Source organism: Eleutherodactylus coqui, chromosome 1 (genome assembly GCF_035609145.1).
Source record: "Eleutherodactylus coqui strain aEleCoq1 chromosome 1, aEleCoq1.hap1, whole genome shotgun sequence".
Classification (NCBI taxonomy): Eukaryota; Metazoa; Chordata; class Amphibia; order Anura; family Eleutherodactylidae; genus Eleutherodactylus; species Eleutherodactylus coqui.
In genome coordinates this window covers 11,508,878-11,533,099 of record NC_089837.1, presented here as the reverse complement: position 1 = coordinate 11,533,099, position 24,222 = coordinate 11,508,878, and the positions used below count along the sequence as shown (strand labels likewise).

The 24,222-nt window shown below is 48.9% G+C and overlaps 1 protein-coding gene across 1 annotated transcript in view; it reads left to right on the top strand.

Annotated features, from left to right (window-relative positions):
* The window catches only part of LOC136608862 (vomeronasal type-2 receptor 26-like), a 113,040-nt gene that overhangs the window by 47,862 nt on the left and 40,956 nt on the right, over nucleotides 1-24,222 (top strand). Inside the window, exon 4 of the mRNA XM_066589157.1 lies at nucleotides 8,860-8,983. Within this exon, the coding sequence (XP_066445254.1) occupies nucleotides 8,860-8,983 (124 nt within the window). The remainder of the gene's footprint in view (nucleotides 1-8,859; nucleotides 8,984-24,222) is intronic.

The following is a 24,222-nucleotide window of genomic DNA, read 5'->3' as shown; positions in this document are numbered from 1 at the left end:
TGGGGGAATCATCACGGATAAGTGTACCCGCCTGTCAACTGACAGTGCCGACATGCTTACACTCATCAAGATGAACAAAGCCTGGATTTCCACAGACTTCTCTTCTCCACCAGCGGACAGCACTGGTACCTAAACAATATGTAGGCTGCACCCGCGGATGGAAGCATCGTTCTCTATCACCATCAAAAACGGGGACCTTTTAGCTTCATCAAGCTGTGTATTATATACATCCTCCTCCTCCTGCTCCTCCTCCTGAAACCTCACGTAATCACGCCAAACGGGCAATTTTTCTTAGGCCCACAAGGCTCAGTCATATTACTTTTGTAAACAATGTTTATACGTTTCAATGTTCATTAAAGCGTTGAAACTTTCACCTGAATCAATTTTTATTTTAACTGGGCTGCCTCCAGGCCTAGTTACAAATTAAGCCACATTAACCAAAGCGATTAATGGGTTTCACCTGCCCTCTTGGTTGGGCATGGGCAATTTTTCTGAGGTACATTAGTACTGTTGGTACACCAATTTTTTTGGGCCCTCGCCTACAGTGTAATCCTAGTAATTTTTATGGTCTTCGCCTGCACTCATGCTACAGCAAGGTGTGTGGGGTTGGCCTACACTTTTGCTACATAAATGTAACTGGGGCCTTGTCTATACTGCAACTACTGAAATGTGCAAGAGACTGTTATCTTCGAAACTGCTGCAACGGGAATGTTACTGTGGCCTGTCTTGACTGCTACTACTACTGAAATGGAACTAATACTGTGCTCCCCCTATACTGCTGCTTCGGAATTGTTACTGGGCCCTGTCTGGACTGCTACTACTACTGAAATGGAACTAATACTGTGCTCCCCCTATAATGCTGCTAGTGATATGTTACTGGGGGCTGTCGCTAATGCTACCGCTGAAATGTTACTAATTCTGGGCTCTGCCTATACAGCTGCTAATGCTATGTCACTGGGGTGTGGAAACGGAGGCTTCCCATAGACATGATGGTGGCGAGGCCATTTCCCACCAACGCGGTTACTGTTAAGGTGCATATAACCACGGACATGTGGAGAGGACACGTAGTGCCTCAAAAGCATCCCCCTCCTCCTCCAACAATGAAAACATTCTTGGCAAATACCTTTGCATTGGTCCATCTGGTGGCAGTCCAAGAATTTCACCTTTACCGACACAACAAGAGAGCCCCCCCACCATCCCCCCGCCACGGCCCACTTAATCCTGGCCACATTCCGAAAACCAACTAAATAAAACCGCGCTACTAGGTCAGCAGTCGCCACCACATTCCCACCAACGCGGTTACTGTTAAGGTACATATTACCAGTCTGACTGGGGCATGCACTGTGGGCCGAATCACACCTGTATTGTATGTGACATTAGTTTTGCTGAGAAGGGCACTGCAATGGGATACATTTATGTACCGCCGATGGGTTCCAGGGAGCCACCCATGCTGTGGGTCCACAGGGACTTCACATTAGGGATTTGTACCTGCCAGTGTGTATGTATTAAAAACCCCGGTCAGACTGGGGCATGCAGTGTGGGCCGAAGACAACCTGCATTTAATCGGACGTAACCTCACCTGTGCTGGGCACTGCAATGGGATATATTTATGTACCGCCGGTGGCTTCCTGGGACCCACCTATGCTGTGCGGTCCACACGGAGTTGTAACTGCATGTGTCTACTTATAAAGAATCCCAATCTGACTGGGGCATGCAGTGTGGGCCGAAGCCCACCTGCATTAAACCTGACATTACCTCAGCTGTGCTGGGCACTACAATGGGATTTATTTATGTACCGCCAGTGGGTTCCAGGGAGCCACCCATGCTGTGGGTCCACAGGGACTTCACATTAGGGATTTGTACCTGCCTGTGTCTATGTATTAAAAACCCCGGTCTGACTGGGGAATGCAGTGTGGGCTGAAGCCCACCTGCATTTAATCTGACGTAACCTCAGCTGTACTGGGCATTGCAATGGGATATATTTATGTACCGCCGGTGGCTTCCTGGGACCCTCCCATGTTGTCGGTCCACACGGACTTCACAATAGGGAGTTGTACTTGCCTGTGTCTACTTATAAAGAACCCCAGTCTGACTGGGGCATGCAGTTTGGGCCGAAGCCCACCTGCATTTAATCTAACATTAGCTCTGCTGTCCAGGGCACAGCAATGAGATACATTTATGTACAGCCAGGGGGTTCCAGGGAGCCACCCATGCTGTGGGTGCACAAGGAATTCCCATTGCGGAGTTGTACCTGCCTTTGACAATTTATAAAAAAACGCGTTCTGACTGACTCATGCAGACACTTTGACAGAATGAATAGTGTGTGGCACATAGGTTCCCCATTGCTATGCCCACGTGTGCAGCTCCTGATGGCGGTGGCACAGGATTATATTTCTCATTGCTACTGTACAGCATTGTGGGCTATCGCCCCGCCCCTTTTAAAGAGGGTCGCTGCCTAGCCGTGCCAACCCTCTGCAGTGTGTGCCTGCGGTTCCTCCTCATGGCAGACACACTTATAAATAGACATGAGTGTGGCGTGGCATAAGGGCAGCTGAAGGCTGCGCAGGGATAATTTGGTGTGCGCTGTGGACACTGGGTCGTGCGGGGGGGGGGGGGGGGGGTTGGGCAGCATGTAACCCAGGAGAAAGTGGCAGCGGAGTGTCATGCAGGCAGTGATTGCGCTTTGTTGGAGGTAGTGTGGTGCTTAGCTAAGGTATGCATTGCTAATGAGAGCTTTTCAGAAGTAAAAGTTGTTGGGAGGGGGTGGGGGGCCCAGTCTTGCCAGTATTGTGGCTTAATAGTGGGACCTGGGAATTTGAGATGCAGCCCCTCGCCTGCCCTATCCGTTGCTGTGTCGTTCCCATCACTTTCTTGAATTGCCCAGATTTTCACAAACAAAAATGCTCGGGTCGCCCATTGACTTCAATGGGGTTCGTTACTCGAAAGAACCCTCGAGCATCGCGATAATTTAGTCCCGAGTAACGAGCACCCAAGCATTTTGGTGCTCGCTCATCTCTATACACCACACAAAGTCCCATGGGCTTCCACGGACTGTTGGGTACCGATGCCGAAAAGGCATTTGACAGCTGGCCTTACATGGAAGCTACACTTACCAGTTTCGGTTTCCCATTCCTCTTTATCCAAGCCATAATCACACTATACAAATTCCCCTCTGCGCAACATAGAATTAATGGCACCCTCTCTCCCATTTTCCATATTTTTAATGGAACAAGACAGGGATGCCCGCTCTCCCCCTCCCTATTCATCCTTGTTATGGAAACATTAATACAAAAAATAAGACAGACCAAGGAGATAAGAGGTATAGATGCAGGTGGCTATATACATAAGACCGCAGCATTCGCTGATGACCTGTTACTAATAATCTCTAATCCAAAATTGGCTCTGCCCCAAATACTGGGAATATTCAACCAATTTGGTATTGCCTCAAATTTTAAAATAAACTATGCTAAATCTGAGATCCTGAACATTTCTGTCCCAAACTCAGAGTTGGTGGACCTTCCAAAAGTAGCCCCCTTGAAGTGGCCAGATAAATATTTAAAATATCTGGGCATTATGCTCCCAAGATCCTTGCAGAACCTGTACACTGCCAATCTCGAACCACTACTCATTAAGATCCGTGGCCAACTGGAGACAACCAAAATCCCCTTTGTATCATGGATGGCCAGAAATAATTACCTGAAGGCTTATGTGATGCCTAAAATATTATATGTATTACAGACAATCCCCATGAACATCCCACAAGCCTTCTTTACTAAAATCAAACAATGTTTTACACGTTTTCTATGGGAGAGAAGTAAACCATGACTGCCCCACAGATTACTGATTCAAAAACTGTGATACGTATGTGACGCGATTGAATTGAATGGTTGTGTCAAAGGCATAGGTAAATTAAAGTAATCACTGACTAGTTTTCGTATGGGTTACCATAAGCTCAATGAACTAGTTCAATTAACTAGTTCAGTGAACTAATGAACTTGTCTGAATGTTTTCCTAACATTTGCTAAAAAGCGGAATATTTTGGACATATATGGTATGGTCTAGTGAAAAACAGCAAGAATGACTCATAGTCATCAGATATTGTAAGTAATAAATGCAGATGTTGATAACTTCATGGAGAAAATATTTAGTATATATATATTGCCAAGAATCCATCGAGCATGCGTAGAACCTGATTAGTCATATAAGAAAGACGTACTGTATATACTCATAACTGTGCAGAAGCAGATATGCCACGTAATGTAAAAGTAGTATAAAAGGACACAATCCTTAGCAGAGCTTTGGGACTCGATGTGTGGCTTGACAGACGTGTCGGCATTCTCCCGGATTCCTCCTACCAATCGTACCTGGAGATCCCCCGATTGCGGAGTGATGCTACAATATCCGGTGACGTATTGATGCTTATCTTTGTTACTCATGTGATCTGTATGTCTATATGTTAATTAACTGTTTCACTTACATTTATATACTAAAGAGTAAATAAACTCATGTGTTTTATATTTGTCTTGCCTTAAAACTGTCTCAGACAGTATGCTTAGTTGGTAGGCTAATGAGGTTGGAGAATTGCCAAAATTTGAGCAGGTAAGACATAAATCCATACACGGTGGAATAGGCCTTCCGGACCTCTCACTTTATTATAGGGCGATACATCTGAACAGATGGCTACAGCTGGCTAGATTAAAAGATAACCCCTTACATATAGCACTAGAAAGAGACCTACTGGGACCTCGACTCCTGGGGAGCCTCTGGGGCCCGACCAGCAAATCTCTCCAACAACAGAATATAAGCCCCTTGACCAGAGGCACATTAAAAGTCTTTAATCAATACTTAACATCCCTGATGCCCAGCAGAAGTATTTCAGCCCTGGTGCCAATGAGTTTTCTACCATTGTACTTAAACTCTCAGCAGGCATATCTGGCTGATTGGAAATACTGGCTAGATATCACCACAGCTGAACACTTTGATGTTAGGCCCAGGGAATCAGCAGAGGTAGCCAAACAGGCAAATTTCTTGCAGGCACTCTCCCTTAGGAGAATGGAAAATTCCTTCCGGGCCTGATTTGGCCCATTTTATAAGCCATCTTGGCTCGAGACTTACCTGCTGCTTCCCTCTCTACCTCTGGGTTTGACCTCAAAGATATATGCTGGTCTGCTACATCACTCTCGTTCGAGTAAACCAAGTTTTGTTCTGGCGTGGGAAAGAGAACTGGAGACTACGTTCGCTGACAAAAATGTATCCCTAATTCTATCACATTCACATGGCTTTTCAAGATGTGTCAGAATACAAGAAAACTCGTACAAAACTTTAACAAGATGGTGCCGGACTCCAGACTTCCTACACAGAATAAAGCTGACCCCTTCAGATAAATGCTGGCGCTGTGACGCCCACACAGGAACACTTACACATATATGGGTAGACTGTCCTAAGATTGAGAATTTCTGGAAGAGTATTACAGATCTTATAAATCTATCACGGGCAAATCTGTTCCCCTTACAAAGGAGCTTATCCTTATTTGGGCACCTTCAGATTTCTTTTGCCCCAAACGTCACGATCTTATCACTCAGATGATAGTAGCAGCAAAACTAACTATCCCAGCACACTGGAGGGATCAGGAACCTCCCACTATAGGGGAATGGATGGAGAGGCTTGACAAAATCTGTAGGATGGAGGAAATAGCTGCTTGGGAGAGCAGACAACATGCAAAATACCTGCAGGTCTGGTCACCCTGGCTGTCTTACCAGAAGAATAGATTCCTCCCGACTGGCTCTCAGAGGAACACACCTCCTTAGTCTGAGGGAAATAGCAGAGGTAGCGCAGAGATAACCATCCTGCAGAATACAAGGCCTACCTGAAATTCAAGGGCGATGGACCTGGAATTTAATAACAAGCATGACACCTACTCAGGGGGGACACTCGGCTTGCCGGGGTCTTTCACTAACTTGGACCAGAGAACTTTTGCCTTTTAAAATCTGGGTGCGAGGTTTAGCGTCCCATCTGGGTTACAGTAACTCCAGGCGCAACGGTAGCAACCACACTATGCACATAGTTGTTGATAAACTATTGTTGATAATTTTTGATAAAGATACTCTGTTTTATAATTTCCATTCTTCCGAATGGATGGTAAGTTTGATAATATGCTCAGCTGGAAGAAGATACTAACTATTATGTTCTATAGAAAATGTACTGAAGCTGGCAAAAGCTCTTATTTCTTACTGTTTTATTAATTGACACTTTTTTATGCCATAATTGTTACAGTGAAATAATGTAACCATTTTCTCCCACTTTCCCTTTCCCCAGTTACAAATAAAGATTTGTTAAAAAAATAACCATGTTAATTCGTCTTCCCAAGACTCACCATTTTTCTTTAATTATGGTTTCCATCCCCGGTTTACATTTTCCACTCTGTCCGTATCGGACACTCCATTGGCTGATATATCTATGGAGGAACTGTGTACGGTTTTTGGTCAGGTTCATAAGAACCTTTAAGGTTCCCAGGAGAGACTGCTTAGGCAGTCAAACAAAAGATGCAGTATTTCTGCACCTTTTGTGGTTGGGGAGCAGGTCTTACTGTCTACTAAGAACTTAAAGCTTAAGGTTCCATCTTTAAAACTTGCCCCTTGATTCGTTGGTCCATACACCATCTCGCAAGTGGTTAAACTGGTGGCTTATAAATTGTCCCTTCCTCAATCGTAGAAGGTTTATGATGTCTTTCACAAGGGTTTGCTTAAGAAGTATGTGACCCCAGTTCTGCCCACCTGGAACCCGCCCTCTCCTACACTGGTACAAGGGGAAACTAGAGTACGAGGTGGAAAGACTGATTGATGTCCGTCGGGTTAGAGATGCATTACAGTACTTGGTGCATTGGAGGGGTTTTTCCCCAGAGGACCAAATGGGGATTCCTGCAGGGGACTTGCATGTGCCACGTTTGGCCTGACTGTTCCCCAGGGCCTTCCCCCTCAAGCCCGCTCAGGGCCATGGGGGTCTGGTGTCCCCCCTACAGAAGGGAGGGGACTGTCAGGACCAGAGGCTTGCGGGGCCTTCATGCCTACACCGCCAGCCCTATCACCCGGGCTGCAGCTGTGCGGTGCAGTGGAGCCCCTGTTCTGGTAACCTCCCCTGGCACCCGTAATCCTGCTTACCACTAGGTTGCTATGACATGGCGGGTGCCACCCAGTGCCACATCCCCGTCACCATGATGATCAGGTATGCGTCCTTGGTATTTGTCTATCCAGCAAGACTGCGGGCGGGTTCCCCAGAGCCTCGGTGATTGAACTGCTGTCAGGCTCCCCGCCCCAATCAGCTGCTAGGGCGGGATCTCTGACAGCATTTAAATGCCTCTATTCCTTCCAGCATTGCCAGTGTTAGTTAGGTCTTCTGCTGCACTCACATTCTTTGGATTGCCTGTCTCCCTGTTTGACTGTTTGCTTGACCCTGGCTTCGCCTTCGCCTGACTACTTGTACTGCGTACCTTCCTGTTGCCGACCCGTATTGCCTGACTTGCCTCTGTGTTTGCTTGTCTCAGTGTCAGTTTCTAGTCTGACCTCTTGCCCCGCTTCCCTACCATCGCCCCGGGGCTTATCCCAGGGGGGCAAGTAGGTAGGGACAGGGGTTACGGGCAGTTTCAGGGACTTCCAGTAACTGGACCCCAGTTCCCTGACAGAAACATAATAATGGTGGTCATCATCCACCCCCTCACCCCATACAGCTGGGCCAGTGTGTTCACATACTGAGCTTATTTCTGCAGAAAGCAGACAGCTCTGTTCCCACTGCAGTGGCTATGTTTGATATAACAGGTGAACTTATGTGGCTCGGTAACAAAAACAATTAAATTTTGGTCCATAGACAGAAAATCCCCTGATCTCAATCCCATTGAGAACATGTGGTCAATCCTCAAAAAGCGTGTGCGCAAACAAAAATCACTAAATTGTGATCAGCTCCAAGCACTGATTAGGCAGAATGGGTAAAAAGGCAAACACACTTCTATGATGTATTACGAGAAGCATATAGTCTAGATCACATAAGATAATTATCCCCTCTACGCCTCCTTAGTCAGACCTCATCTGGAATACTGTGTGCAGTACTGAGCACCTCAATATAAAAAAAAAGGCATTAACAAACTGGAGCAAGTTCACACAAGAGTTACCAGGATGGCGAGCGTTCTGCAAATCATGTCTTATAAGGAACGGTTAAAGGATCTGGGAATGTTTAGCTTGCAGAACACAAGGTTGAGAGGAGACTTAATAACTGTCTACAAATATCTGAAGGGCTGTCACAGTGCAGAGGGATCAGCCCTATTCTCATCTGCACAAGGAAAGACTAGAAGCAATGGGATGAAGCTGAAAGGGAGGAGACACAGATTAAATATTACAAAACACTTTCTGACAGTGCCGGTGATCAATGAGTGGAACAGATTGCCATGAGATGTCGTGAGTTCTTTAATGGAAGTCTTCTAACAAAGGCTAGACAGACATGTGTCTAGTGAATCCTGCAGGGAGTTGGACCCGATGACCCCGGAGATCCCTTCCAACTCTATCATTCTATGATGAGCTCCATCCTCATGCCCTGGTCACATGATGATGACATCATCACAGCTCCTCCACCGCACTTATCTTCCATACTGCTGAACTTTATGCTTTGGTCACATGGTGGTGAAATCATTGCAGATCCTTCACTCTCAGTTATACTTACAGAGCAGGAAACACGGGCCCATGTGGTATTTGCCATAACTGCTAGATGGGCAATCTAGCCCTGGTGGTTTCAGAGGTGATAACAAGCAAATTGTAGCATCAGACACTTTATCATTCCTCTTTGTGGACAAAGGATTCAAACATTTTTTTGCAGATCCCGCGCTCAGCTTGTAGTGAGAGTTGTCTCCCTGGATACAGGAAAGTCCCAATGGAAGGACAACAGCGATGCTGCTACTACTGCATTCCCTGTCCTGAGGGTGAGATCTCCAACCAGACCGGTGAGTGGAATAGACCTGCAGACATTTATCTTAATCTACTGTTATTTTGATTTCTTGGTAATAGTTGAAGTGACCCTCTGGCCACAGGAAGAAGTGGATGGGCCAACAGGTACTATAACTCCCCCTGCAGTCCCTGGACTGCTTTCTCAGGAGGGTTGCTACAACAAAGTTTCCATCAGATTTTATCCACTTACCTGGTATGAAAGCTGCTCCCTAGTGCTTGTTAACCAAGCTCTGTATATTCCCTAAGGATGCAGCAATTTATTCAAATTTTTTCAACTCTGTATTTCTAAAGCCAGAACTTTTTAATGTTTTTATTGGAGAAACCATATTAGTGCTTGGGTTTTGTGGAATGAGTTATATGTTTAATGGCGCTATTTTGCACTTATTATTGTTAGCCATTTAGTTGTTCACGATTCTTGGCGATCCTAAAGGCCCCCTCCCTCCATATTTTTCGGTTTTGCACTGCTTTTTTCAGTTGTGTGATATCCATGCCAGTATCAGCTTTGACATTATCGAGCCATCATGTCGTTTGGCGGCCAGGTCTTCTTTTTGCATAGTATATACAGATGAGCGAGCACACTCGTCCGAGCTTGATGCTCGTTCGAGCATTAGGGTAATCAAGATGCTCGTTACTTGAGACGAGCACCACGCGGTACTCGAGTCAATGCCATTTCCTTCCCTGAAAGTTTTGCGCAATTCCCTGGCCAATAGACATGCAGGGAAGGCATTACAACTTCCTCCTGTGACGTTCCAGCCCTATCCCACCCCCCTGCAGTGAGTGGCTGGCGAGATCAAGTGACCACTGAGTATATAAAGCAGTCCCGCCGGCTGCTCGCCTCAGACAAACGTTGGCAGAGATTAGGGAAGGTGCTGTTGCTCATTCAAGCATAGTGTTAGCGTCTTCAAGAACCCCAGCGGTCCTTCTTAGGGCCACATCTGACTGTGTGCATTACTGTTGTGGCAGCTAGGAGCAGTTTTGCACAAATTGTTTTGTTATATCGGGCTGTGCAGGCTATAGCGTTCTCAGGCTGCAGTCTGTACTACATAGTATAGGGAGAGTGGTGGTGAGGCAGGGACAGTGGTAGTGTGGAATCCTGTCTACAAGAACCCCAACGATCCTTCTTACGGCTACCTGTGACTGTGTGCATTTAACTCCGTGGCTGCTGGGAGTTGTAGTACCTTACTATTGCACAGCTAGGCCTGCTTGAAGCCTTCCATATAATTTATTTCTGGCTGCAGTTTGTGTAACATAAACGCTGTCTGCCTCCAACTGCGCGCCAATAAATCACACATTTTTTACACCGCTCAGTGTCTGCTCTATTCGTAATCCACCATGCTGAGGGGTAGGGGTAGGGCTAGAGGACGTGGCCGTGGACGCGGGCGAGGACGCAGAGGTCCAAGTGAGGGTGTGGGCACAGGCCGAGTTCCTGGTCCAGGTCAATCGCAGCCGGCTGCTGCGGGATTAGGAGAGAGGCAAGTGTCTGGGGTCCCCAGCTTCATATCACAATTTTTGGGTCCACATCGTAGACCTTTATTACAAAATGAGGTGTGTGAGCCGGTCCTGTTGTGAATAGCAGAAAATGTATCCAGCGATGTATCGACCACCCAGTCTTCTACGCCGTCCACTGCTGCAACTCTGAATCCTCTCGCTGCAGCTCCTCCTTCCTCCCAGCCTCCTCACTCCATGAAAATGACACATTCTGATGAGTAGGCAGAGTCTCAGGAACTGTTCTCGGGCCCCTGCCTTGATTGGGAAAAAATGGTTCCTCTCTCACCTGAGGAGTTTGTCGTGACCGATACCCAATCTTTGGAAAGTTCCCGGGGTCCGGGTGATGAGGCTGTGAGGCTGGGGACTTCCGGCCAAGTACTTAAATATGTGGGTGTCCTAGCAGTCTCTCCAGTTAGTTGTTGATCTAAGAACTGATTGTGTATTCAGGGATCTACAAGAACAATCAGTCTAACATGATTTTGTACTCAACATTATCCATTATAACAATAGTTCCACCTTTATCAGAGAGTTTAATGACTACTGATTTATCCTCTACAAGACTGACCTATAGCAGTCTTGCAGAGATTGAATTTTACCTACTGTATGTTAATGTGACTCTCTAGTTCCCAAGTTACAACCTTAGTAATAATATCACCCATCAAGGCTATTCTGATGAGCAGGCAGACTCCGCTGTCCTCGGCCCCATCCAGCAGTGTCTCTCAGCGCAGCGTCCAGCTGTAGCTAGCGCAAGAGTTGGAGCGCAAGCACAAATACGCCACCAAGCACCCGCACGCTCAAGCATTAAACGTGCACATTGCCAAATTGATCAGCCTGGAGATGCTGCCGTACAGGCTTGTGGAAACGGAGGCTCTCCAAAAACATGATGGCAGCGGCCCCACTCTACTCGGTCCGCAGTCGCCACTATTTTTCTCGGTGTGCCTTCCCAGCCCTACAGCAGCACATCTCCCACAACATCAATCATGCCCTCACCAACGTGGTTACTGGCAAAGTCCACTTAACCACGGACACGTGGACAAGTACTGCCGGGCAGGGCCACTATATCTCCCTGACTGAACATTGGGTGAATTTGGGGGAGGCTGAGACCGAGTCAGAGCCAGGGACCGCACACGTCCTACCCCCACCCAGAATTGTGGGTCCTTCCTCGGTTCTGGTATCTGCGGCGGTCTATGCCACCTACTCTAAACCCTCCCCCTCCTCCTCCTCCAACAATGAAAACATTCTTGGCAAATGCTTTTGCTGTGGTCTGTCTTGCGCCGGTCCAAGAATTTCACCTAAACCGGCACAATAGGAATGCCCCCCCCTCCCCCCCCGTCCCTCCTAATCCTGGCCACAGTTCCGAAAACCAACTAAATACAATCACGGTCGTATTCGATTATTCCTAGCTGAAGCATTCAGCCGACCGGTAGAGCAATAGTGGCTTCCATCTTGTTGATACTGATAATAATTACTAGAGATGAGCGAACGTACTCGTCCGAGCTTGATACTAGTTCGAGTATTAGCGTGTTTGAGATGCTCGTTACTCGTAACGAGTACCACGGGATGTTCAGGTTACTTTCACTTTCATCTCTGAGACGTTAGCGCGCTTTTCTGGCCAATTGAAAGACAGGGAAGGCATTACAACTTCCCCCTGCGACGTTCAAGCCCTATACCATCCCCCTGCAGTGAGTGGCTGGTGAGATCAGGTGTCACCCGAGTATAAAAATCGGCCCTCCCGTGGCTCGCCACAGATGCGTTCTGACATAGAGGAGGGAAAGTGGTATCTTGGTGGAGCTGCTATAGGGAAAGTGTTAGCAGTATTTTAGGCTTCAAGAACCCCAACGGTCCTTCTTAGGGCCACATCTAACCGTGTGCAGTACTGTGGAGGCTGCTTTCTGCAATGTTGCCCTTTTTTTTTTTGGTATATCGGCCGTGCAGAGCATTGCGCCCTGCAGTAATACTCCAGGGACAGAAGCGCTTAGGCAGGGACAGAAGACATATTTATTGAATATAGGCAGTGGGCCTTTGCAAAAAAATTTGGGGAAAAAAATCTATTTGGGCTGCCTGTGACTGTCCTCAGTGTTCTGGGTCTGTTCTGGGTGTAGTAGTTCTCCAAATTCATACGCAGCCAGCTAAGTGTTACAGCAAGCTTGCGCAAAATTATTTCCTGGCTCTGTCTGGGCTGTGAAATCACCGCTGTATTGCAGTTCACAGTGCAACACTCTGCAGTTCTTTGACATACTCCAGGGCCAGAAGTGCTCAGGCAGGGACAGAGGACATATTGATTGAATATAGGCAGTGGGACTTTGCAAAAAAATTTTGGGAAAAAAATCTATTTGGGCTGCCTGTGACTGTCGTCAGTGTTCTGGGTCTCTGCTGGGTGTAGTAGTTCTCCAAATTCATACGCAGCCAGCTAAGTGTTACAGCAGGCTTGCGCAAAATTATTTCCTGGCGTTCCGTAAGCGAAGTCAGCCTCCAACCACAGGCCAATAAGCGGCACATTTAATTACAGCGTTCTATTTCTGCATTACTGGTAATACAGCATGCTGAGGGGTAGGGGAAGGCCTAGAGGACGTGGACGCGGCCGAGGATGCAGAGGCCCAAGTCAGGGTGTGGGCACAGGCCGAGCTCCTGATCCAGGTGTATCGCAGCCGACTGCTGCGGGATTAAGAGAGAGGCACGTTTCTGGCATCCCCCCATTCATCGCACAATTAATGGGTCCACGCGGTAGACCTTTATTAGAAAATGAGCAGTGTGAGCAGGTCCTGTCATGGATGGCAGAAAGTGCATCCAGCAATCTATCATCCACCCAGAGTTCTGCGCCGTCCACTGCTGCAACTCAGAATCCTCTGGCTGCTGCTCCTCCTTCCTCCCAGGCTCCTCGCTCCATGAAAATGACACATTCTGAGGAGCGGGCAGACTCCCAGGAACTGTTCTCGGGCCCCTGCCCAGATTGGGCAGCAGTGGTTCCTCTCCCACCTGAGGAGTTTGTCGCGACCGATGCCCAACCTTTGGAAAGTTTCTGGGGTCCGGGGGATGAGGCTGGGGACTTCCGGCAACTGTCTCAAGAGCTTTCAGTGGGTGAGGAGGACGATGACGATGAGACACAGTTGTCTATCAGTGAGGTAGTAGTAAGGGCAGTAAGTCCGAGGGAGGAGCGCACAGAGGATTCAGAGGAAGAGCAGCAGGACAATGAGGTGACTGACCCCACCTGGTTTGCTACGCCTACTGAGGACAGGTCTTCAGAGGGGGAGGCAAGGGAAGCAGCAAGGCAGGTTGCAAGAGGCAGTGCGGTGTCCAGGGGTAGAGGCAGGGCCAGACCGAATAATCCACCAACTGTTTCCCAAAGCGCCCCCTTGCGCCATGCCACCCTGCAGAGGCCGAGGTGCTCAAAGGTCTGGCAGTTTTTCACTAAGAGTGCAGACGACCGACGAACAGTGGTGTGCAACCTTTGTTGCGCCAAGATCAGCCGGGGAGCCACCACCACCAGCCTCACCACCACCAGCATGCACAGACATATGATGGCCAAGCACCCCACAAGGTGGGACGAAGGCCGTTCACCGCCTCCGGTTTGCACCGCTGCCTCTCCCCCTGTGCCCCAACCTGCCACTGAGATCCAACCCCCCTCTCAGGGCACAGGCACTACCGTCTCCTGGCCTGCACCCACACCCTCACCTCCGCTGTCCTCGGCCCCATCCAGCAATGTCTCTCAGCGCACCGTCCAGCCGTCGCTAGCGCAAGTGTTGGAGTGCAAGTACGCCGCCACGCACCCGCACGCTCAAGCGTTAAACGTGCACATAGCCAAATTTATCAGCCTGGAGATGCTGCCGTATAGGGTTGTGGAAACGGAGTCTTTCAAAAGTATGATGGCAGCGGTGGCCCCGTGTACTCAGTTCCCAGTCGCCACTACTTTTCCCGATGTGCTGTCCCAGCCCTGCACGACCACGTCTCCCGCAACATTGTACGCGCCCTCACCAACGCGGTTACTGGCAAGGTCCACTTAACAACGGACACGTGGACAAGCACAGGCGGGCAGGGCCACTATATCTCCCTGACGGCACATTGGGTGAATTTAGTGGAGGCTGGGACCGAGTCAGAGCCTGGGACCGCTCACGTCCTACCCACCCCCAGAATTGCGGGCCCCAGCTCGGTGGTGGTATCTGCGGCAGTGTATGCTTCCTCCACTAAAGCACCCTCCTCCTCCTCCAACGCAACCTCTGTCTCGCAATCAAGATGTGTCAGCAGCAGCAGCACGTCGCCAGCAGTCGGTGTCGTGCGGCGTGGCAGCACAGCGGTGGGCAAGCGTCAGCAGGCCGTGCTGAAACTACTCAGCTTAGGAGAGAAGAGGCACACGGCCCACAAACTGCTGCAGGGTCTGACAGAGCAGACCGACCGCTGGCTTGCGCCGCTGAGCCTCCAACCGGGCATGGTCGTGTGTGACAACGGCCGTAACCTGGTGGAGGCTCTGCAGCTCGGCAGCCTCACGCACGTGCCATGCCTGGCCCACGCCTTTGATTTGGTGGTTCAGCGCTTTCTGAAAAGCTACCCACGCTTGTCAGACCTGCTCGGAAAGGTGCGCCGGCTCAGCGCACATTTCCGCAAGTCCAACACGGACGCTGCCACCCTGCGGACCCTGCAACATCGGTTTAATCTGCCAGTGCACTGACTGCTGTGCGACGTGCCCACACGGTGGAACTCTCCGCTCCACATGTTGGCCAGGCTGTATGAGCAGCGTAGAGCTATAGTGGAATACCAACTCCAACATGGGCGGCGTAGTTGGAGTCAGCCTCCTCAATTCTTTACAGAAGAGTGGGCCTGGTTGGCAGACATCTGCCTTGTCCTTGGAAACTTTGAGGAGTCTACCCAGATGGTGAGCGGCGATGCTGCAATTATTAGCGTCACCATTCCTCTGCTATGCCTCTTGAGAAGTTCCCTGCAAAGCATAAAGGCAGACGCTTTGCGCTCGGAAACGGAGGCGGGGGAAGATAGTATGTCGCTGGATAGTCAGAGCACCCTCCTGTCTATATCTCAGCGCGGTGAGGAGGAGGAGGAGGAGGATGAGGAGGAGGGGGAAGAGACAGCTTGGCCCACTGCTGAGGGTACACATGCTGTTTGCCTGTCATCCTTTCAGCTTGTATGGCCTGAGGAGAAGGAGGAGGAGGAGGAGGATCCTGAAAGTGATCTCCCTAGTGAGGACAGCCATGTGTTGCGTACAGGTACCCTGGCACACATGGCTGACTTTATGTTAGGATGCCTTTCTCGTGACCCTCGCGTTACACGCATTCTGGCCACTACGGATTACTGGGTGTACACACTGCTTGACCCACGGTATAAGTAGAACCTTTCCACTCTCATACCCGAAGAGGAAAGGGGTTCGAGAGTGATGCTATACCACAGGACCCTGGTGGACAAACTGATGGTAAAATTCCCATCCGACAGCGCTAGTGGCAGAAGGCGCAGTTCCGAGGGCTAGGTGGCAGGGGAGGCGCAGAGATCAGGCAGCATGTACAGCACAGGCAGGGGAACACTCTCTAAGACCCTTGACAGTTTTATGGCTCCCCAGCAAGACTGTGTCACCGGTCCCCAGTCAAGGCTGAGTCGGCGGGAGCACTGTAAAAGGATGGTGAGGGAGTACGTAGCCGATCGCACGACCGTCCTCCGTGACGCCCCTGCCCCCTACAACTACTGGGTGTCGAAGCTGGACATGTGGCCTGAACTCGCGCTGTATGCCCTGGAGGTGCTTGCTTGTCCTGCGGCTAGCGTCTTGTCAGAGAGGGTGTTTAGTGCGGCTGGGGGAATCATCACGGATAAGCGTACCTGCCTGTCAACCGACAGTGCCGACAGGCTTACACTCATCAAGATGAACAAAGCCTGGATTTCCCCAGACTTCTCTTCTCCACCAGCGAACAGCAGCGATACCTAAGCAATACGTAGGCTGCACCCGCGGATGGAAGCATCGTTCTCTATCCCCATCAAAAACAGGGGACCTTTTTGCCTCATCAATCTGTGTATAATATTCCTCCACCTCCTCCTGCTCCTCCTCCTGAAACCTCAGATAATCACGCCGAACGGGCAATTTTTCTTAGGCCCACAAGGCTCAGTCATATAATTTTTGTAAACAATTTTTATACGTTTCAATGCTCATTAAAGCGTTGAAACTTTCACCTCAACCAATTTTTATTTCAACTGGGCTGCCTCCAGGCCTAGTTACCAATTAAGCCACATTAACCAAAGTTGGGCATGGGCAATTTTTCTCAGGTACATTAGTACTGTTGGTATACCAATTTTTTGGGGCCCTCGCCTACAGTGTAATCCAATTAATTTTTTGCCCACCTGCATTAAAGCTGACGTTACATCAGCTGTGTTGGGCACTGCAATGGGATATATTTATGTACCCGTTCCAGGGAGCCACCCATGCTGTCGGTCCACACGGAGTTGTAAATGCATGTGTCCACTTCTAAAGAACCCCAGTGTGACTGGGGAATGTAGTGTGGGCTGAAGCCCACCTGCATTAAACATGACATTACTACCTCAGCTGTGATGGGCAATGCAAGGGGATATATTTATGTACCGCCGGTGGGTTCCAGGGAGCCACCCATGCTGTCGGTCCACACGGAGTTGTAACTGCATGTGTCCACTTCTAAAGAACCCCAGTCTGACTGGGGCATGCAGTGTGGGCCGAAGCCCACCTGCAATAAACATGACATTACCTCAGCTGTGATGGGCAATGCAATGGGATATATTTATGTACCGCCGGTGGGTTCCAGGGAGCCACCCATGCTGACGGTCCACACGGAGTTGTAACTACATGTGTCCACTTCTAAAGAACCCCAGTCTGACTGGGGCATGCAGTGTGGGCCGAAGCCCACCTGCATTAAACATGACATTACCTCAGCTGTGATGGGCAATGCAATGGGATATATTTATGTACCGCCGGTGGCTTCCTGGCACCCACCCATGCTGTCGGTCCACAGGGACTTCACAATAGGGAGTTGTACCTGCCTGTGTCTATTTATAAAAAAACGCGGTCTGACTGGGGCATGCAGACACCTTGACAGAATGAATAGTGTGTGGCACATAGGTTCCCCATTGCTCTGCCCACGTGTGCAGCTCCAGATGGAGGTGGCACAGGATTGGATTTCTCATTGCTTCTGTACAGCATTGTGGACTATCGCCCGCCCCTTTTAAAGAGGGTCGCTGCCTAGCCGTGCCAACCCTCTGCAGTGTGTGCCTGCTTTTCCTCTGGCAGACGCACTTATAAATAGACATGAGGGTGGCGTGGCATGAGGGCAGCTGAAGGCTGCGCAGGGACAGTTTGGTGTGCGCTGTGGACACTGGGTCATGCAGGGGGGGTTTGGCAGCATGTAACCCAGGAGAAGTGACAGCGGAGTGTCATGCAGGCAGTGATTGTGCTTTGTTGGAGGTAGTGTGGTGCTTAGCTAAGGTATGCATTGCTAATGAGGGCTTTTCAGAAGTAAAAGTTGTTGGGAGGGGGGGGGGCACTCTTGCCGCTATTGTGGCTTCACAGTGGGACCTGGGAACTTGAGATGCAGCCCAACATGTAGCCCCTCGCCTGCCCTATCCGTTGTTGTGTCGGTCCCATCACTTTCTTGAATTGCCCAGATTTTCACAAACGAAAACCTTAGCGAGCATCGGCGACATACAAAAATGCTCGGGTCGCCCATTGACTTCAATGGGGTTCGTTATTCAAAACAAACCCTCGAGCATCGCGAAAAGTTCGTCTCGAGTAACGAGCACCCGAGCATTTTGGTGCTCGCTCATCTCTAATAATTACATATTTTAGTGTACAGGTGAGGTAGGAATAGAGCCGACTATAGAACACAGCATCCCTGCAGGGCTGGAGACAAAGTAGCAGCAGGCACATATCCTTGGTGGAAGCAGGCCAGCTGAGATCAACATACTCCCGGACTGATTTTGGACTGATTGATGAAGCCTTTACTTGTGATCATCTTTGGTAATTCCTGACAAAGATGAGTGGTATAGCCAGAAACTTGCATTGCTAACACTTTGAAATGGTCAACAGAAAGCATATGAATGAAGCCTTTCCATATTTCTGATTGAGATGAGGAGGCGTTCATACTTTTAGTACCTAGAATATCCTTTTCATTGCTATCAAATGCCCCTCGTGGCTCAGAAAATACTAGCTTTTCCACATAGCTGTTGTTGCTTCCACTTTTGTTCTGTGGCTATACCTTTGTCCATTGGCTCTTATTTGTATCTACAGGTTTGATTTTGGGGTCAGGGGATCAGCAATGCGCATCATGTATTTTCTCTCGTGTTACCACAGTTATCGGAGAAACTTGTTTGGGCCAAAGGAGAGGAGCGTAACTGCAATAATGTTACAATGGTCTGCCTATACTTCAGCTGCAGAAATGTTACAGGGGTCTGCCAATACTGCTGCTACATAAATGTTTCTGGGGTCTGCGTATACTTCTGCAACTAAAATGTTACTGGGTCTGTCTATACTGTTACTACTGAAATGTACCTAATACTGGGCTTTGCCTATACTGCTGCAACTGAAATGTTACTGGGCTCTGCCTATACTGCTGCAACGGAAATGTTACTGGGGTCTGTCTATACTGTTACTACTAAAATGTTACTAATATTGGGCACTGCCTATACTGCTGCAACTCAAATGTCACTGGGGTATGTCTATACTGTTACCACTGAAATGTTACTTATACTGGGCTCTGCCTATTCTGCTACTTCTGAAATGTTACTAGGGTCTGTCTATACTGTTACTACTGAAATGTTACTGGGCTCTGCCTATACTGCTGCAACTGAAATGTTACTTGGGTCTGTCTATACTGTTACCACTGAAATGTTACTAATACTGGCTTCTGCCTATATTGCTGCTACTGAAATGTTACTGGGCTCTGCCTATACTGTAACTACAGAAATGTTACTGGGGTCTCCCTAGACTTCTGCCACATAACTGTTACTGGGTTCCGCTTATACCTTTGCTACAGGAATATTACAGGGGTCTGTGCATAGTATGGGTGCAGTAAGTTTTCCCATCGCGGACACTGCAATGGGATTTATTTATGTACCGTCAGTGGGTTCCAGGGAGCCACCTATGCTGTGGGTGCACACAGACTTCCCATTGCGGAGTTGTACCTGCCTGTGACTATGAAAAAAGGCCAGCCTGAGTAGGGCATGCAGTGCTGGACGAAGCCAACCTGTATTTGATCTCACGTTAGCTCAGCTATCTGAGGCACTGCAATGGGATTTATTTATGTACCGTCGGTGGGTTCCACGGAGCCACCCATGCTGTGGGTGCACACAGACTTCCCATAGCGGAGTTGTACCTGCCTGTTACTATGAAAAAAGGCAGACTGACTAGGGCATGCAGTGTGGGCCAAAGTCAACCTGTACTTTATCTCACGTTAGCTCAGCCATCCAGGGCACTGCATTGGGACAAACAAGAGGAGTGATACAGCACTAATTAGACGTTCACAGCTACGCTAGCATTGGAGTCCGCTGTAGGCCCGCGATTGCTGAGGGATTGTGCAGAGGACTATGTCCTGGGTGCAGTGAAAGTCCGCTTCCTGCCTAGGATTGCTGAAGCTGTTGGCCGAGGCCTATGTCCCGGGGAAACTGCAACTGTGCCAGGTTGGGGCTGTGCAACTTTTTCCTGGCTAATCCAGTCATTGTAGCAGAGAAAGAAAATGTAACTGATATACTGAGCCCGTCGCAGATGAACTAGCATTGAAGTCCGCTTCATGCTGGCGTTTGCGGAGGGTGGGGGCTGAGGCCTATCTCCCGGGGAAAGTGCAAGTACACCAGGTTGGGGCTGTGGAGATTTTCCTGCTAATCCAATCATTGGAGTGGTGAAAGGAAAGCTAACTGATTTAATGAGCCTGTCGCAGATGAACTAGCATCGAAGTCCGCTTCATGCCTACGATTGCTGAAGCTGTGGGCCGAGGCCTAAGTCGTCAGTGTGGTGCAAGTCTGCCATGTTTGGCCGCTCTGATTTATTTATTGTTCATGTCTTGGGTTGCCTAGAACCCACCTATGCTGTTGGTGCACACTTAGTTCCCATCGCGGTGTTTGACCTGTCTGGCACAAAGACACAGACTGACTTGGGTAGGGGACAGTGCAGAGTGCAGATGGCTTTCCCCTTGCATTGTCGATTGAGCTATGCGACACCTAGACAGAATGAATACTGTGTGGGCTTATGGATTCCCCATAGCTATGTAACTGATGCCCACATTTGCAGCTCCTGATGGATGTGGCACAGGATTGGAATGAAGATCAAATGTCAATTTCTCATTGATTCTCAACAGCATTGTGGGCTATCGCCCTGCCCCTTTTAAAGAGTGTCGCTACCTGGCTCTGCCAACCCTCTGCAGTGTGTGCCTCCAGTTCCTCCTCATGGCAGACACACTTATAAATAGACATGAGGGTGGTGTGTCTATGCAGCCAGCGTGTGGCATGAGGGCAGCTGAAGGCTGCGCAGGGACACTTGTGTGCGCTGTGGATCAGGTTTGTGTGTGTGTGTGTGTGTGTGGGGGGGGGGGGGGATATTGGACAGTATGTAACCCAGGAGAAGAGGCAGCGGTGTGTCCCGCAGGCGGTGCTTGTGCTTGGTTGGAGGTAGTGTGGTGCTTAGCTAAGGTGTGCCTTGCTAGTGAGGGTTTGACCAAAGTAAAAATTGTTAGGGGGGGGTCCACTCTTGCCGCTATTGTGGCTAAATAATGGGACCTGGGAGCCTGAGATGCAGCCCAGCATGTTGCCCCTCGTCTGCCCTATCCGTATCTGTGTCGTTTCCATCACTTTCGTAGATTTTGAAGATTTGCACAAATGAAAACTTTAGCGAGCATCGGCGATATACAAAAATGCTCGGGTCGCCCATTGACTTTAATGTGGGTTCGTTACTCGAAACGAACCCTCGAGCATCGCGGAAAGTTCGACTGGAGCAACAAGCACCCGAGCATTTTGGTGCTCGCTCATCTCTAGTGTTTATAGATATTTATTTGGTCGCCCCTGAACCATCTTTTTTCTAGGGTTAATAATCCTAATTTTGATACCCTCTCTGGATATTCTAGTCCCATCATTTTGTTTATTAATTTTTTTTGTCCTTTTTTAAACCCCCTCAAGCACTGCAACATATTTCCTGAGCACCGATGTCCAGAACTGTACACAGTATTCCATGTGGGGCCTAACAAGTGCCTTATATAGTGGGAGAATAAGGTTCTCCTCCCTCACCCCTATACCTCTTTTACTGCACCCCAAGACATTATTTGCTTTTGCAGCAGCTGACTGGCATTGATTGCTCTAGGTAAGTTTACAGTCGATTAGTACCCCAAGGTCCTTTTCCATTTCACTTTTCCCTAAATGTACCCCACTTAGTGTATATTGGTGAAATCTGTTTCTCCAGCGCATGTGCATAACCTTACATTTATCAATATTAAAACTTCATTTGCCATTTTTTCTACCCAAGCCCCCAGCTTCTCTAGGTCCATTTGCAGTCGTACATTGTCCTCCGTTGTATTATCTTGTATAATTTCATATCATCTGCAAATATCGATAGTTTACTGTTAGAGATGAGCGAACGCGTTCGTCCGAGCTTGATATTCGTGCGAATATTAGGGTGTTCGGGATGTTCGTTATTCGTAACGAACACCATGCGGTGTTCTGGTTACTTTCACTTCCTTCCCTAAGACGTTAGCGCGCTTTTCTGGCCAATTGAAAGACAGGGAAGGCATTACAACTTCCCCCTGCAACGTTTAAGCCCTATACCACCCCCCTGCTGTGAGTGGCTGGCGAGATCAGGTGTTCGCCTAATATAAAAGTCGGCCCCTCCCGCGGCTCGCCTCAGATGCCGTGTGAGTTAGATGAGGGACAGTGCTGTTTATACCGGAGCTGCTGTAGGGAAAGAATTGGTAGTTAGTGTAGGCTTCAAGACCCCCCAAAGGTCCTTATTAGGGCCACTCATAGCTGTGTGTTGGCTGCTGTTAGCAGTGGGATTTTTTTTTTTCTCAAAATCGCCTCTGCAGACCGTTGCACCTGGCATTAGGGACAGAAGTGCTGCATAGGCAGGGAGAGTGTTAGGAGTGAGTGTAGCCTTCAAGAACCTCAACGGTCCTTTCTAGGGCCATATTTATCCGTGTGCAGTACTGTCCAGGCTGCTGTTGGCTGTGCTGCATTTTTTTTGGGCTTCTCAAAATCGCCTCTGCAGAGCATTCCACCCTCCATTGATACTGCAGGGAAAGAATTGTATAGGCAGGGCCACAACACAGTTGTTATTCATTGAATATACGCAGTGCTGCCTTTTGGTGGGAAAAAACTGAAAACAAATCTATTTGTCCAGCCTCTGTCCGTCCTTACGGGCGGTGGAGACGTGTGAGTTGCGTGAACAACATTGCTAAATCATACGCACCCAGCTACGCTTTACTGCTGGCTTCGCCATTTGCTTTCCTTAATTGGGAAAAAAAATACCTGCTCTGCCAGAGTTATAATAACTCTGCTACCCTCACGTTCTGTGACACATAAGCAGGGACACAGCACAGTTATTAAACTTCTCATGTTCATAGAATATACGCAGTGCTGCCTTTTGGTGGGAAAAAACTGAAAACAAATCTATTTGTCCAGCCTCTGTCCGTCCTTACGGGCGGTGGAGACGTGTGAGCTGCGTGAAGAACAGTGCTAAATCATACGCACCCAGCTACGCTTTACTGCTGGCTTCGCCATTTGCTTTCCTTAATTGGGAAAAAAAATACCTGCTCTGCCAGAGTTATAATAACTCTGCTACCCTCACGTTCTGTGACACATAAGCAGGGACACAGCACAGTTATTAAACTTCTCATGTTCATAGAATATACGCAGTGCTGCCTTTTGGTGGGAAAAAACTGAAAACAAATCTATTTGTCCAGCCTCTGTCCGTCCTTACGGGCGGTGGAGACGTGTGAGCTGCGTGAAGAACAGTGCTAAATCATACGCACCCAGCTACGCTTTACTGCTGGCTTAGCCATTTGCTTTCCTTAATTGGAAAAAAAAATACCTGCTCTGCCAGAGTTATAATAACTCTGCTACCCTCACGTTCTGTGACACATAAGCAGGGACACAGCACAGTTATTAAACTTAGATAATTCATTCACTAGAGGCAGTGGGGCCTTTCGTTTTCCAAAAAGGGCAAAAATTATATTTGGCCTGCAGTCTTGCGCCAATTTATTTCCTGCCTGTGAAATCAAATCACTGGTAATACAGCATGCTGAGGGGTAGGGGTAGGCCTAGAGGACGTGGACGCGGCCGAGGACGCGGAGGGCCAAGTCAGGGTGTGGGCACAGGCCAAGCTCCTGATCCAGGTGTGTCGCAGCCGACTGCTGCGCGATTAGGAGAGAGGCACGTTTCTGGCGTCCCCACATTCATCGCCCAATTAATGGGTCCACGCGGGAGACGGTTATTAGAAAATGAGCAGTGTGAGCAGGTCCTGTCCTGGATGGCAGAAAGTGCTTCGAGCAACCTATCGTCTACCCGCAGTTCTGCGCCGTCCACTGCTGCCAATCCGAATCCTCTGTCTGCTGCTCCTCCTTCCTCTCAGCCTCCTCACTCCACTACAATAACACCTGCTCAGGAGCGGGAGCACTCCCAGGAACTGTTCTCGGGCCCCTGCTTAAATTGGGCAGCAGCGGTTCCTCTCCCACCAGAGGAGTTTATCGTCACTGATGCCCAACCATTCGAAAGTTCCCGGGGTCCGGGGGAAGAGGCTGGGGACTTCCGCCAACTG